The sequence below is a fragment of the Hypanus sabinus genome, chromosome 14 (assembly GCF_030144855.1).
Source record: "Hypanus sabinus isolate sHypSab1 chromosome 14, sHypSab1.hap1, whole genome shotgun sequence".
NCBI lineage: Eukaryota > Metazoa > Chordata > Chondrichthyes > Myliobatiformes > Dasyatidae > Hypanus > Hypanus sabinus.
The window spans coordinates 54,930,666-54,947,027 of NC_082719.1; the positions used below are offsets into that span (position 1 = coordinate 54,930,666).

Here is a 16,362-nt window from a genome sequence, read left to right on the forward strand (position 1 = left end):
AACATATAATATCTTAAGGAGGCTGTTAAAATGTTTCCATTAGTGGGAGAATTTGAATGAAATTGAATAGTTACAAGGTAAGGGACAGAGTATTCATTCAAAAGTGAATACTCTGGAAGTTCTCCTGACTATCTAGATCTCTCTAACGCAAAGAGTTATGGAGGCTACATCACTGGAGGTATTTAATGGGTGCATAGATAAATTTTTGAATGATATGGAATTTATAGAACTGCCAGAAGAGTTGAGACCTGGGACACATCAGTCACGATTAACTTGCAGGTAAAGCTTGAAGAGCTTGTTCTCGTATTATATAGAAACTATTTGGGATTCTTTACTTTACACAATTATTTGTAATGTTAATCAATTCTGGGGGAACAAGTTCAAAGAACAGCTTATTCCAAATAAAGGAGAACGTGAAACTTCCATGGAAGTAACTGATCCAATGGCAAATTTTAACATTTGATTCAGCCATATATCCAATTCCTACAATGAATAAATTTAAATAAATCTCCTTAAATTGATGAACACAAGAGATTCTGCTGATGCTGGAAACCCTGAGCAACACACAAAGTGCTGGAAGAACTCAGCAAATCAGGCAGCATCTACAGAGGGAAATAAACAGTCGACATATGAGACCCTAAATTAGGACTGGAAAAGAAGGGAGTAGAGGTGAAAATAAAGAAGGAAGGAGGAGAACAAGCTGACAGTTGAAAGGCGAGACCATATGTAGGCGAAGATGGGTGTTAAGGGGAGAGGCAATATAATAAGAAGATGGGAGGGGAGAGATGGAAGAGATAAATGGTTGAAGAGCAAGAAATCTTATAGGACAGCGGACTATGGAAGAAAGGGAAGGAGGGTAACCAGAGGGAGGTGACGTGCAGGTGAGATAACCAGAATGGGGAATTAAAAAATAGGAGGAAATCAGGGGAGGCTCTACAAGAAGTTGAAGAAATTGATGTTCATGCCATCAGAGTGCAGGCTATGCAGAAGGAATGAAATTGCCGCGTTTTGCAAAACAATGTTTTAACATTTTCCTTAAGAATGACATCTGAGTATCACCTTGAGCTTCTAAGCTCTATATCAGACAATCCAAGAGCAAGATAACTTATCAAAGCTGTAATGGAGATTATGAGATAAGATTATATAACCTGTTTGTGATAAGACAGCAAATGAGATCTGTTCCGTTTAAGCTTCTAGTGCAAGGGCTAAGAGACAAAGACTCAAGACTTTTGAGAAAGTAATTTTTTACTGAAGTGCAGTGAGTAGAATAATCTAGTCAAACTCATCTATAATGTTGGTGAAAGCCAAAATGATCAATGATTTCAAAAGAAAGTTGGATAGGCATGAGGGAAAAAATTAACAGGGCTGAGAATAAAACAAGCAAATGGCACTATTCTACAAGAGCCAGGACAGACTTGATAATCTAGATGGATGCCTTCAGAGCAGCTAGAACTCTGTGACAACATGAATTATATTTGCATAGGCAATGCTCCAACTTGAACACTCCACAAGTTTTGTGGAAAAATTTGCAACGGAGTTGATGTCTTCTCAGTGGATTTTTCAATTCAGACTGCACCTATACCAGTGAATTGCAGAAATCCAAACCTTGTTGGGGCTACTGCTTGATGATTTGCCACATTGAAGCCAAGCAAACGAATTGTATTGGCTGCATTAAATTTGAGGTTCTGTTTCATCTATACATACCTGTGCAATAACTGGCTGCCTTGGATGTCAAATGTTTTCTGTGTACTGTATGTCCATATTTCAGAAGCAACAAGAGTTATATTTACTATTCATCTATTTAACGGCACAAGGTCATGTGACCACGAGGCAATTACTGGCAATCACACGAGACTCACATGAACACTGCAACAGAGGCCTCTTCTCAACAAGGAAGAGACCATTAGTTGCGGTGTCTCCCTGAATCCAAGCGATCCTTTATGCTCTAATTTTTCAGCAACCATAAACACATGAATATAATAATGAGGTGCAAAATCATACCAAACATTATTTTCAGTACTACACCTCAAGGCCATGTTAAGTGTGCTAGACAAGAAACAGCAGCTGAGCAATTAGTCATTGGCCTCATCAACCCCCCCCCCCAGCAGAAACTTCAATTGTGTCAGAATACTGTATTTCCCACCTTATGCACACCTCACTACAGAAATGGAACATCAGTACTGTTTGAGCTCAAGTTTGTGAAATGGAAGCTGCACTGAAAATACTATCACACAAGGCAAGCTCAGTCCTGAAAAACAGTCTCAGCCTGAACCGTCATGCTGCCTGGCCTGCTGAGTTTCTCCGGCATTTTGTATATGCAGATCTGGATTTCCATCAGTTACAAAATCTTGTCTTTACATGAGGCAAGTGCTACTTGCAAACAAACGTGATACTTAAGTAATGTATTTACCAGGAAATGAAGTTTGGACCTGGATCTTATCTCAATTATTCATCCATAATCATTTGTGTTGTAAACATTTACTAAAAGACAATAGTTCAAAATACAATTAATATTAAATAAATTTATTTATAAATTTCATTTATTGTTTTTTCAACAGATGTAATTAGACCAATGCCATACCTTCATTTTTAATTGTTTTGCATTGATCAATTCTCCGTTGTGAGCTAAAGCAATCTTTCCATGAAGTGTTTCCACCACGAATGGCTGACAGTTCTGTAACTCGGAAATACCCGATGTAGAATATCGCGTATGTCCTATACCCAGATTTCCACTGCGAAGCTTTTTTATCTGTTCTTCATTAAAGTTATTGCTTACGAGACCCATTCCCTATTCAAAAAAAAAACACTTTTTAGAACTGCTCTTGATTTTCATAATGTTGAGTTAAAAACTATCACAGTTTCAAAGGGGAACAAAAAAATCCTCTTAATTAATGATACAATGTTTCTCTGAATGTATTTTGCAAATTAAACATAAGCAACTGCATTCAATTCATATTTATCACAAAGTTGTGTTTCTAATCTGCGAAGCACCACTCCAAAATACTGTCAATAGCTACGGATTTGAATAATACTTCAAATAATTAAAAGAACAGTAATAAAATTTATTGTTACAATTTACTCTAACACATGCAATTGCATTTACCTGAGAGGGAATTTTTGGGTAAGCAACAAGGAGTAAGTTGAGAAAACCCATGATGAAAGCAAATAATAGATCATGGACATAGCAAGAATTTTTTTAAACCAGTGAACAAAGACCCAAATTCATCCTGGAGATCTTTATCTTTTAGTTATGGCCTCCATGATGAAAGTATTTATTTAGACTCAATGTTAATCACAGTTGCACAACTTACAGATGTAATGGTTTGAACTCTGCAGATTTGCTTTAGATGGCATAGTAAATTCCTACAAAATTACAATTTAGTTAATTTTGATATGTGTACTATAATTTAGATATCCAAAGTGAATGGGCAAGGAACATAATGTGGAAAAATATGAAGTAATCCACCTTGGTAGGAAGAAAAAGACAAAATAAATTATGAGAGACTTAAAGACATTGGTATCAGAGGGACCAAGGCATGCTACACAAATCACTGAAGGTTAACGCACAGGTTCAGAAACTAATGAGAAAAGCTAACAGCATGATGGTCTGGCTAGTGAGGGGATTTCAGTACAAGAGAAGTGAGGGCTTGCTCTAATAACTTTGAGCCCTGGTGAAACAAAACCGCAATGCATGTAAACTAGAATTAGAATATTCTATTTAGGTGTGATCTTCCCATTTGAGTAACAGTACATTTGCAAAGGAGGGACTACAGGGTGAATTCTCCAAATTGTTTCCTAGGATGGCAGTTTTGAGACTAAGCAGACTATGTATATCATGGGTTTAAAAAAAAGAGATAATCTCATTGAAATAAAAGTTGCACTAATGTCATATCAGTTGCAATCTTTAAATGAGGCAAGTTTCATTTGAAACCCTATTAACTTAAAATGTTTCCTTTTGCTTCTAGGCATTGCTATTATAACTCTTGAACTTGCTACTGATTAAGAGTTGAAAAATAGAAAATGCTTGCCATAGAGATAACTCAAGTCTTTCGAAGAACATTTTTCCTTAGGCCAACAACAAAATCTTTTGTTTCATTGCTGACTGAAAATTAGACTATAAGACATCGGAGCAGAATTAAGTCATTCTGCCCAGGGTCTGCTCCGCCATTCAATCATGGTTGATTGACTATCCCTCAACCCCATTCTCCTGCCTTCTCCCCATAGCCTTCGAGGCCTTGTCTAATCAGGAACCTATTAATGGCCACTTTAAATAAACTCAAAGACTTGGCCTCCACAGATGTCAGTGGCAATGAATTCCACAGATTTGCCTAAAGAAACTCCTCCAATCTCGGTTCTAAGGGGACATACTTCTATTGAGGCTGTGCCCTCTGGTATCAGACTCCACCACCACAGGAAACATCCTCTCCACATCCAATCTATCAAGGCCTTTCAATATTTGATAGGTTTCAATAAGCTCCCCCTCATTCTTCTAAACTCCAGTGAGTACAGGCCCATTTTTATAAACTTCAATCAAATCTCCACAGCCTCCACCACTCTCGAGAGGACATAGAACAGTACAGCAACTTGGCCAATGACCTATATAAATCTACTCCACGATCAATACGTAGTCCATAATCCTCAATTATTATGAAATAGGAAACTAATACAGCCTCAAAATGATGAACTCAAAGCATGTGTCAGGACATGGAACCATAATGTTTTGCCCATTACAGAGATTTGGTTCAGACAGGGACAGAAATGGGTGCTTAATGTCTCAGGGTTTTGATGTTTTAGAATATATATAGCGAGGTAAAAAGGGGGTGAGGGGAAGTTGCACTGTTAATCAGCGACAATATCACAGCTTGCCTCAGAGGGGACATAAGTCTATATAGATAGAACACAAAAATAAGAAGGGTGCAAGAACTCTGATGGGATTGTGCTACAGAACCCCTCCCCCAGAAAAAAAATGAGCCACCGGAACATTGGACAGCAGCGTAAAAATATGGGAATTCTGGAGGGATTCAGTAGGCCAGGTAACATCTATGGAAAAGAGTAAACTGTCGACATTTTGGGCCAAGACTAGACATCAGGACTAGAAAATAAAAGATGAGGAGCCCAAAAATAAGGTGATCGGGGCCAGAGAACTTGAAATCATTGAAAAGATTAAGTCTCCAGTCCTACTGAAGGGTCTTGGCCCAAAATGTCAGCTGTACTCCATTCCGTAGATGCTGCCTGGCTTACTGAGTTCATCCAGCATTCTGTGCATTTGCTTGGATTTCCACCTTCTGCAAATTTTCTCTTACATGTGAAAATAGGGTAGTTGTCATGGGGGACTACAACTTCCTTAATATAAACTGGGACTTCTTAGTGCAGGGGTCAGCAACCTTTACCACTGAAAGAGCCACTTGGACCCATTTCCCACAGAAAAGAAAACACTGGGACCCACAAAACCCGTTTGACATTTAAAATGAAATAACACTGCATACAACGTTTTTTTTGCCTTTATGCTATGTATAAACAAACTATAATGTGTTGCATTTATGAAATTGATGAACTCCTGCAGAGAAAACGAAATTACATTTCTGCATGCAACAAAAACATTTTGAACTCCGAAAAAAAGACGTTGGGTTGAAGGTTACTTTTAAGTAAAATACTCAATGTCTATTTGAGTTCTTCTTGCATTTATGAAAAACGCTGAACTTAAATTTTCCACCAGCAGCAAACCAAAAATAACGTCAGCCAGCACTCAACCTGAAAAATAAAAGGACTATTTCACTGAACAATGAAAAAAGATGAATATGCCTAAAATAATAGGCAATTAAAATATGTATCATACTTGGTTAATGGGATTTCTGCTCCTGGACCTCAGCGCACAGCATCTGCACATCAGGGCTGTATGACGTCACCTTCATCTTTACACAGGATCGCAAGCTGTCATCTGTGAGGCGTGCACGATGTTTGTTTTTAATAAAGTTCATGTTGGAGAACACCTGCTCACATACATATGTGGATCCAAAGATCGACAGGACTCCAAGCGCATACTTTTTAATGTTTACATAAATGTCGGGGATAGCATTCCATGTTTCGAACACAAGATTGTCCGGTCTTAGGAGGTTTTCAATATCACTCCATTTGTGATTCTGAGCAAGAACGGCCTTCTGACGGGCAACATCTTCAAGGTCTGCTGTCCGGAAAACCAACGACATACGCTAGTTATATTGCTGCTCAGGAACTGGTCAGGCACGGGAAGCAGTTTACAGATGGTGAATATATAAAAGAATCTTTCATTAAGATTTCAGAACATCTATTCACAGACTTTAAAAACAAGAGTGAAATTGTGCAGAAAATCAGGGATATGCCCCTCTCTGCAAAGACTGTCAAAGACAGAACCATAAAAATGGCAGAAGACATCACAAGACAGCAAATTAAAGACACCAATTCAGCTGTGGCCTACTCGATTGCCTGTGACGAGTCTAAAGACGTGATATTGAACAAATAGCGTTGTTCTGCCGGTATGTAAACTCTGCTGGGTCACAGGAAGAACTGATTCATCCATTGCTTGAAATGATTTTTGCTCAGATCAACCTTCCGCATCAGTTCCGAAACGGCTTTTTTTCTCTCATCTCCATCCGGATATTTTTGAGCAAAGGCTGCATGTTTATTCTAGAAATGCCTTGCAACATTTGACTTTTTGTTGTTTGCTAGTTTCTCATTGCATATTAAGCATACCGGTAAACCAGTCTCGTCAACAGTGAAAGCAAATGAATCTGTCCACGTATCATTAAACGTTCTGCTTTCTTCAGTCACTTTTCTTTTTTTAGAATTCTCCATAGTTGGCCTACCTTGGATCGAAAAATTAAAGAAATCGCGCACTGACGGGTGTCAGGTATTGGCAGTGGTGACGTATATTAATAGCGATAAAAACTCGTTGTAGCGGTGTGCTCACGCAGTCAGTAAACTGCAGTCGAATAACTTTATTCGAACTAAACAGCCTTGCTTTTAAGCCTCCCTCAACCTGGCCCCCATGGGCGCGGATGCTGCAAAAGACCAATTATTTCCCAAAGCAACAGGGAGCCGCAGCACAGATGTAAAAGATCCCCGTCTTAGTGAAAAACCTTTAAATTGGGCAGAACTTGTTAGGTGCATCAGGAGGCTTTCTTTAATAAATACCTACATAGTCCAACAAGAGAAGCTGCATCTGACCTGGTGTTGGGCAATGAGCCTGGCCAGGTGACCGACCTTCTACTGGGTGAGCAGTTAGGCAACAGTGAATACAATTGCTCAACTTTTAAGACCACTATATATAAGCTATGTACGCCCGAAACTCAGACAATTTCTACACGTTAACTTCTACAATTTTCATTCCTCAATGCCCCAAAGAAAAATGAAATTAGTTTTTATATTGAGTAAACAAATAAAATTTACTAAATTAACTACTTTATATTGTAAAGATCAATATGATGTAACATCTAAGACATACCTTGTGTGTCATATATGATGGTGAGGAGCTCCCATTACTTGTCACAATTCCAGCACTTTCCTGACCTCTGTAAAATATTTTTGAAAGTTTCAACAATAATTATAATAAGTACATGGTTTAGAAATGAGATCAAGTGTTTTTACACTGAAAGCAATTACCCTCTATCACTCCATAACTTTAGAGTTTTAAGTAGAAATTCAAGCCACTAATAAAAAATATAATGTACAATTAACACACAGGAGTTACTTCTTTTCCAAGAGGATCTTCTATCAAAAAACTCTCCAATGTAAACAAATATTCCGAATATCTCATGCATGCAGTACTGCTTCTGTACCTGTTTGTTATATCTGGCAAAATACCACACAATAGCCAATTTTATCATTTCTCAACAATCTCTTAGTTTGCAGTATTACAAACCTGAGATTGGCAATACAGTGTAATACCCAAAAGCTCATAGATAGATTACTTATTATTTTTTATCTGCTATAGGAAGTTTGATTTCTCTTGCTAGACAATAGTATTCCTCGCTACTGCCTTGAAAATAAGACACCGGTGTATCTTGCATTGCATTTGGTTTATACAACTGAGATTAAATTCAGGCTAATAAATTAAAAGCAACAGTACTGCAGCTGTTTTTTCTGACATTGGAAATCTGAAATAATAATCAATGCAGTTTACTCAATAAAAAGACAACAAAATTAATTATTACATCTGGAGAAAATTTACTCAGGTAAGAGGGATAACAGAGAAGACATTTCAGAAGGAAATCAATTATTTTACAACTTTATTTTAATAGGAATAGATTAAACTATTAACACACAAAAATGTGCTCTTTGTAAGTAACACAATGAACTTTGTAGTGCAAATAAATCACACAGTTCTTGATAAATGGGTTTAATCTAGCAAAGAGCAAACAACATTGTTACACAGTTGGTTTTTCACTGGATAACCATCAGGCTATCAGGTCTTAGTGTCAGTAACCCCTTTCTCTGTATAACCCTAATATATTTAACTAACTTCGAACATCCTAGTTCAACAAGGAGATAGAGAACTATTCCAAGTAAATATACACTTAAATTTCATATTAATATGCTTAACATTTGTTCTCAATCATTTTTTACACAAAGCTTTACACTAATGCTTCAATTTCAACATGATGAACAAACACCACAGTGAACTTGCCTTTACAGGTATTCTGCAAAATTAATGAGGTAGATATGAGGTATGTTCAAATCAGAATGTGCACCAAAATAGTTTCCCATATATAAGCAACCTTAGCTGAAACATACAGATACGTATTATGAATATTAAGCATGGTTAATGCAGTCTAATCAGGGCTTCGATTTGTTATTTTGAGACAAAGTCCGGCATTCCATTCACCATTTGAAAGTTTTCTTGGCCTGTCCCCATATTATAAAAATTAATATCTGCGAACATTGATTCTCATCACATTTCCAGTAAGTCCTCTAATATTTCAGACTTCATTCCATAACTCCTGCTCACACATCACTGGCTTTTACAATTCTCATTCAGACAGCACCACCACTTTAATCATTTACTCTCTCTGCATCACTATCCATCATTCATTCTTTCCAACACCAATGCCCGTTATCTCTGAAAATGAAATTTCAGAATCAGAATTATGGAGCAGCAGTACACTGCAAAAACTGAAATTATTACTTGCAAAATGAACACTGTTTAAGGTATGTGTATCTGCAATACACATACCAGCAAGGACAAGCATTGGTTACATTAATCAAAAACACTGTCTGAAGTTTCTTCTAATTTGGATCTGATTAGTTAGTAGAAAATGTGGTCAATTTGATAATAGTTAATACATGAAAATTTGACTGCTCCCTGCTGAAATCAGAAGCCATTTCCCACTTCTATCTCACATTCCACTGCAAGAATTTGCAAACTTTCCAATCCAGACTCTGATCTTTGGCTTCCTCTTCATTTGTTCTTTTGTACAATTGCTCTGGAATTGACAGCAGCTTTTCTGTATTAAGACTTATTCTGCCTAAATTCTACCATTCTTATAAAAGTGAAAATAGAAGTTCCAAGAAGGACCCAAAATTGCCTTTAGAGTTTGCAAAGATACTGAATGTTGCTAAGAGCAAAACTTAAATTGAATGCTGAAGATCTACAATACCAGTCACTGAACAGACACAAACCTGTCCATATTAACTGGTCTCCTTGGCTTCAGTTCTGTTCAGATAACAATGTTTGTCATAGAGCAACAAATATCACAACTTATTTCTTATTATCAAACAAAAACTGATGCATCTTTGTAGTGCATTTCTAAGGCAAATTTCCAAATGTTTTTCAATAGAAAGAGGATTTGGAATGTCTGAAGGGAAGAAAAGGAGTGAACAGTTAGGGGTATGAAAGCACTTAGGAAGCAAACTGTAACGGAAAAATTTGTTTTGCAGAATTAATTGCCTAGAAAGAACAAGTCAGTCAGGAACAGTATTTGTGTAACCTTTGAATAGATTTTCAAATAGGAATGTGGAGGATACAAGAACGAAACTACCTGTGATGCAATCAAACATTGCTAAACAATGTTTAACTTATTAATTACACTGGCATTAGGAGCATTTCCAGTCCATCGGTACTATTGCAAGGTTAACTGAAACAAAAATAAAATGAATTGCATTCAGTGTTTGATTTATTTTTTCTTATAATTTAGCATGTTACACCTGACTTTTAGTAGAAGCACTGCAAGGAATCTGTGCTGGGAGTTTTTCCTTGGCATGAAAGATTCTAGTCCTTAAGCTCTTCCACAGCACCAAGAGTTTGATCCAAAGTAGTCCTCACCAGTACATCCTCCCAGTAAATATTTTATTTGAAATATGTACTCATAGTGAACATAACATCAAACTCGCTACACGGAACTGTGTGAAATGCACACACCAAATTAGAAACATGGAATTCAAGAGGAAAATTGTTTTGATACTGGACAAGTCATCCACACATTAGTAGCAAGGTCAATATTTATTGCCAATTCCTATTGAAAAGCTGGTGGCAACCACTTTCTATAACTGTTGTAGTTTTCTGGTTAAAGTACTCCATAAAGCTGTTTGTTGGATAATTCCAAGACTTAGATCCAGCAATCACGAAGGAATTACGATTCACTTCTAAGTCAACATAACGTACAACTTGTAGAGAATCGGAAAGCTGTGGTGTTTTTACGTACCTATGCCTTTGCCCTTTGTGGCATTACAGAACACAGATTTGGGATGGTTCTATTAAGTAAATAACTGAAATACACTTGGGTACCTCTTGTACCTGATCATTCTTTACAAGCTTTACCACGATGAAGCAGTGGAAAGGGTCTCCAGCATCAACTTCTTGGGAGTGGACATCACAGCAGAGCTTCCTTGATAGCAGGGAAGGCTCAGCAGCACCTATATTATCTTAGGAGTTTAAAGAAAGCAAATCATCCCCAAAAGCCACTGATAAACTTTTACCGATGTGTAATTGAGAGCATGCTGACCTACTGCATGGCAGTATGGTACACTAGCTGCAGTAAGATCAACCAAAAAGCATAACAAGTTATCAGGACTACACAGAACATTAATGGGATACAATTACCAGATATAGACACCAGCAGCATGCCTGATGTTGCAGCATGTGAAGGAAGAGAAGTGGGTAGAGTTACTATTACAAGGGAGGTGCTCAAAAATCTGAAAGACCTAAAGGTTAGTAAGTCATCTGGACCAGATGAACTGCACCCTAGGGTTCTGAAAGAGATAGCGTTAAAGATTGTGGTGGCATTAGAAATGATCTTTCAAAAACTCATTGGACTCTGGCATGGTGCCAGAGGACTGGAAAACTGCAAGTGTCACTCCATTCTTTAAGAAAGGAGGAAGGCAGCAGAAAGGAAATTATAGACCAGTTAGCCTGACCTCAGTAGTTGGGAAGATGTTGGAATCAATTGTTAAGGATGAAGTGATGGAGTACTTGGTGACAAAGGACAAAATGGGCCGTCAGCATGGTTTTCTTCAGGGAAAATCTTGCCTGATGAACCTGTTGGAATTCTTTGAGGAGGTTACAAGTAGGATAGATAAAGGGGATACAGTAGATGTTGTATATTTGGATTTTAAGAAGACCTTTGACAAGGTACCACACAAGAAGCTGCTTACCAAGTTATGAGCCCATGGTATTACAAAAAAAAGTTACTGGCATGGTTAGAGCACTGGCTGATTGATAGAAGGCAGCAAGTGGGAATAAAAGGATCCTCTTCTTGTTGGCTGCCAGCGACTAGCAGTGTTCCACAATGGTCAGTGTTGGGACCACTTTTTATGCCGTATATAAATGATTTAGATAATGGAATAGATGGCATTGTTGTCAAGTTTGCAACTGATACGAAGATTGGTGGAGGGGCAGGTAGCGTTGAGGAGACAGGTAGGATGCAGGAGGACATTGGGCAAGGAAGTGGCAAATGAAATACATTAGAAATTGCACGGTCATGTGCTTTGGCAGTAGAAATAAATGTGCCGTCTATTTTCTAAACAGGAAGAAAATCCAGGAATCTGAGATGCAGTGGGACTTGGGGAGTCCTCGTGCAGAACAACCTGAAGGTTAACTTGCAGGTTGAGTCAGTGGTGAGGAAAGCAAATGCCATTTAGCACTTATCTGAAGAAGTCCAGAATACAAGAACAAGAATGCGATGTTGAGGCTTCACCTTGAGTATTGTGAACAGTTTTGGGCCCCTCAGATGTTGCTGGCATTGGAGAGGGTCCAGAGGAGGTTCACAAGGATGATTCCAAGAATGAAAGGGTTATCATACGAGGAATGTTTGATGGCTCTGGGCCTGTATTTGCTGGAATTCAGAAAGATTGGGGGGGGGGGGGGGAGAATCTCACTGAAACCTTTCGAATGTTCAATGGCCTAGAGAGAGTAGATGTGGAAAGGATGCTTCCCATGGTGGGGGAGTTCAGGACAAGAGGGTACAGCCTCAGGATAAAGTGGCGCCCTTTCAAAACAGATGTGGAGAAATTTCTTTAGCCAAAAGGTGGTGAATTTGTGGAATATGTTGCCAGATGCAGCTGTGGAGGCCAGGTCACTGGGTGTATCTAAGGCAGAGATTGACAGGTTCTTGATTGGATATGGCATCAAAGGTTACCGGGAGAAGGCTGGGAACTGGGGTTGAGGAGGAGATTAACAAAAAGGATCAGCCAAGATTGAATGGCAGAGCAGACTTGATGGGTTTAATTCTGCTTCAATGTCTTATGGTCTTATATGGAAACCATCTACAACTCACAATGTCTACAGCAGGCTCGGAAAAATCGTAATCTCATCTGACCCCAGCAATAACCTGTTCAATCTCCTAACATCTGGCAGGAGGTACAGGGATATCTCTGCATGAACATTCAGACTGAAAAGCAGCTTTCACTCCCCCCCCCCCCCACGGCTACCGTGCAACTGAGCAATGCCCCTCCATCCACCCATAGTTCACAGGCACTATGGGCAACCTCTACGTACAATACGTGGGCATAATTTTACTTATTGCGATACAGTGCAGAGTAGAACCTTCTAGCTTTCCAAGCCACACAGCCCAGCAACTGCCAATTTATTCCTAGCCTAATTATGGGACAATTAACAAAGACCAACTTACTTACAAACGGGCACATCTTTGGACTGTGGGAGGACACCAGAGCACCCAGAGGAAACCCAAACAGTTACGGAGAAAACATACAAACTCTTTACAGGCAGCAGCAGTAATTGAACAACTAGATCAACTGGTACAAGGATTGCAGGTACTGTAAAGCAATTTACTAACCACACTAAGCTCTCATGTGTCCCCTTGATTCTATTTAACTTTTAATCATTATATTTTATAACATGGGCATGTGCAACACTTGAATGGTGTAGCCACTGTTTCTTTTAATTTTAGAGCTGTTTGTTTCTAATTCAGTTGTAACTCAGATATCACTCTAAATAACTAACATTATTTTAAATTTAGTTAATGTGCTTTTATGCTGCTTTGCATTGAATGAAGTAGCATTGCAATATCTTTGTCCTCAGCAATGTCAATAAAGCTCTGTTACATGGTCACTGAGTGTACGTTTGTGGTCTTCTATTGCTGTAGCCAAATCCTCTTCTAGGTTCGACATGTGTGTACAGAGATGCTCTTCTACACATCACTGTTGCAATGCATGGTTACTTGAGTTACTGTCACCTTCCTGTCAGTTTGAACTAGTCTGGCCTTGACCTCTGACCTCTCTCATTAACTGTCTTTCTCACCCACAGAACTGCTGCTCACTGGATGTTTTTTTGCATAACTCTCTGTAAATTCTAGAGACTGTTGTGATGAAAATCCCAGATCAGCAGTTTCTGAGATACTCAAATCACCTCATCTCTGACACTATCACTCCATGGTCAAAGTCACTTGGGTCACACTTCTTCCCTATTCAAATATTTGGTCTGAATGACGAGTGAAGCTCTTGACCATGTCTGCATGTGTTTATGCATTGAATTGCTGCCACTTGTTTGGCTGATTAGATATTTGTATTAATGATGTGTACAAGTGTCCCTAATAAAGTGGCTACCGTAGAAGTTAATGTATCACTGATGGAAATTGAACATTTAAGATGGTGCTGGAATGACCATCAACCAGGCTTTGTTATTCTGGATGGGAGTGAGCTTCCTCATGTTGCAGAAACGGTACTCAACCAGTCAAGTGAAGGAAATCCTACTATGTTCTTGATTTCCGGCTTTTAAATGCTGGATAGGTTCTGAGTAACCAGAAGGCAAGTAATTTGTGATTATTTTAGCCTGAGTATTTATGCAGCTGATCTAGTTGAGCTTTGAGAGAAAGATACAATCAAGACAATTCACAGTGAACGATTTAGTAGTAAATGCTGTTAAAGCAGAGTAAATCACTTCACTTGCCGCATTGCTTAACTGTTCCCACAACCTACAGACTAACTTTCAAGGGCTCTTCATCTCATGTTCTCAATAATTATTGCTATTTATTTATTTATTATTCTTTTGCTTTGAATTTGCATAATTTGTCTTCTTTTACATCCTTGCTGTCTACCCTGTTGGTGTGGTGTTTCGTTGATTATATTACAGTTATTAGGCTTATTGAGTATGCCCACAAGAAAATGTATCACAGGGTTGTATATGGTGACATATCTGTTCTTTGACAATAAACTCACTCTGAACTTTGAAGGTAGGTGATCATGCTTTTTTGGAGATGGTCACTGTCTACCACTTCTGAGGGATGCATGTTACTTACTACTTGGCCCTTACTTGGAAGTTGTCTAAATCTTGCTGCACCAAACGTCCAGAAACCATAACAACTGTCCTTTGTGCAAGACATACATCCCGTTAGTGAAGGAAATAAAGAACAAGAGAAAATACAAGGATAAATCTAAGATATTTGTGTGAGAGAAAGCTTGTGTGTAGAGAACTATTTGGTTGAAATAGTATGTTCCACATGATCAATAACTAGATTACATAGGAGGGATCTAATACACGTGGTCAGAACATTGCTCCGGAAAACAGACCATAAAAATTAGTTTAATTGTAAGGGAAATTTTTCATCCAAACACCGGAATGCAACTTTCTTTATATACACAGGACTGGCACTGCAAGTGTATGAAACTGCACTAACTTAATAAAACTCCCCCATTCAGTTAAAGGATGTAGGGATAGGGCAGGAAAACGGTGCTTGAAGCTGTTAACTTTGTTGCATTTAACAGTATGAACGAGTTGCAATAGATTCAACCAAGGGGCCAAAATGTTTAAATGCATTTTACTGCAAATATTTAATATTGCTACTGCACTGACAAATGTGGAATAAGTTTATAGGAAGCTGATTTTCACTGAACAAACCACTCAGTTCGCAAATAGTAGCAGTTAATTTTTCCCCTGGCGTTAAATACCGGCAAAGTACAGCCAGTTTTAATGCCACATTCAATAATGTCAAATTAGTCCAGAGATAACATTACCTCTACTTCCTCTTTCCACAAAGGTTGTTGGATCTGCTTTTGATCGAATTTCAGCACATGCGTGACTGCTTTTGCAGTGAAAATATATAACTCGGAAAAAAACTACCCGCCCCATATAATTAAATAGCATCAAGAAGATCAACCAGAAGGTTTTAAGGCTTGAAAAGTTTCTCTGCCTACACACGCCACCCGATTAATTACGTAACCTTACAGTCTGGTTTGGTTTCGGGATCTCCAACAACTGCAAAACCTAACGAGTTCGTGCAAAGACTGGAACAAAAAGAAAACAGATATCAGAAGGGCATTTCCCCACTGTAAAACTACAGAATGAGCGCATCCGTCTGCAGAGGCTCATTTTGCAATCTGCAGCAGAGAGGGACCGGGCTGGGCCAGCGCTTACCTGTGCTGCAACGCTACCAGTCCCAGGGCGATAACGTGCGGGACGTTCAGATGGGTCGGCCACGTGCCGGCCGCCACACAACCGAACACGCCGCACTCCTCACCGATGCCCGACTCTTCAAACTCCATAACTTCGCCCAACTCCCTCCCTCCCTCCCTCCCAGAGTAGTACCTCTGCGACTCTGACGGCAACTACCGGGAGAGGGGGAAAATAAAACACACACAGATAGTTGCCCAACCGGACCGACACTCGCGCGTTCTGTTATGAAGAGAGTTTGCCCGCTGTTCCCGCCCCCACGACGCATGCGCGGCCCAGGAAGCTGGACTGCACCAACTCTTTGCGGGAGCACTCGGCGCGAATGAATGCCAAAGAAACTCTGACTTTTGCTACTGTACTTCCGATTCAGAATCAGAACTCTTTAGAAAAAATCAATAACCTCTTCTACCCTCAATTTCAACCGTTTCCCGCACGAGTTGCTTTTGTTCCCGAAACTCTCGCCTCTTCTCCCCCCCACACAGCCG

The 16,362-nt window shown here is 39.1% G+C and overlaps 1 protein-coding gene across 5 annotated transcripts in view; it reads right to left on the minus strand.

Moving 5' to 3' along the window:
* Positions 1-16,362, minus strand: part of ppat (phosphoribosyl pyrophosphate amidotransferase) — a 70,488-nt gene that overhangs the window by 33,582 nt on the left and 20,544 nt on the right. The window contains exons 1-3 of one of the 5 annotated variants that reach the window (XM_059989252.1): positions 15,842-15,998; positions 7,481-7,547; positions 2,582-2,788 (exon numbers count right to left, since the gene is read on the minus strand). In XM_059989252.1, the coding sequence (XP_059845235.1) occupies positions 2,582-2,788; positions 7,481-7,547; positions 15,842-15,969 (402 nt within the window). In that variant the 5' untranslated portion in view covers positions 15,970-15,998. The other 4 variants (XM_059989256.1, XM_059989255.1, XM_059989253.1 and 1 more) reach the window with 4 other exon arrangements.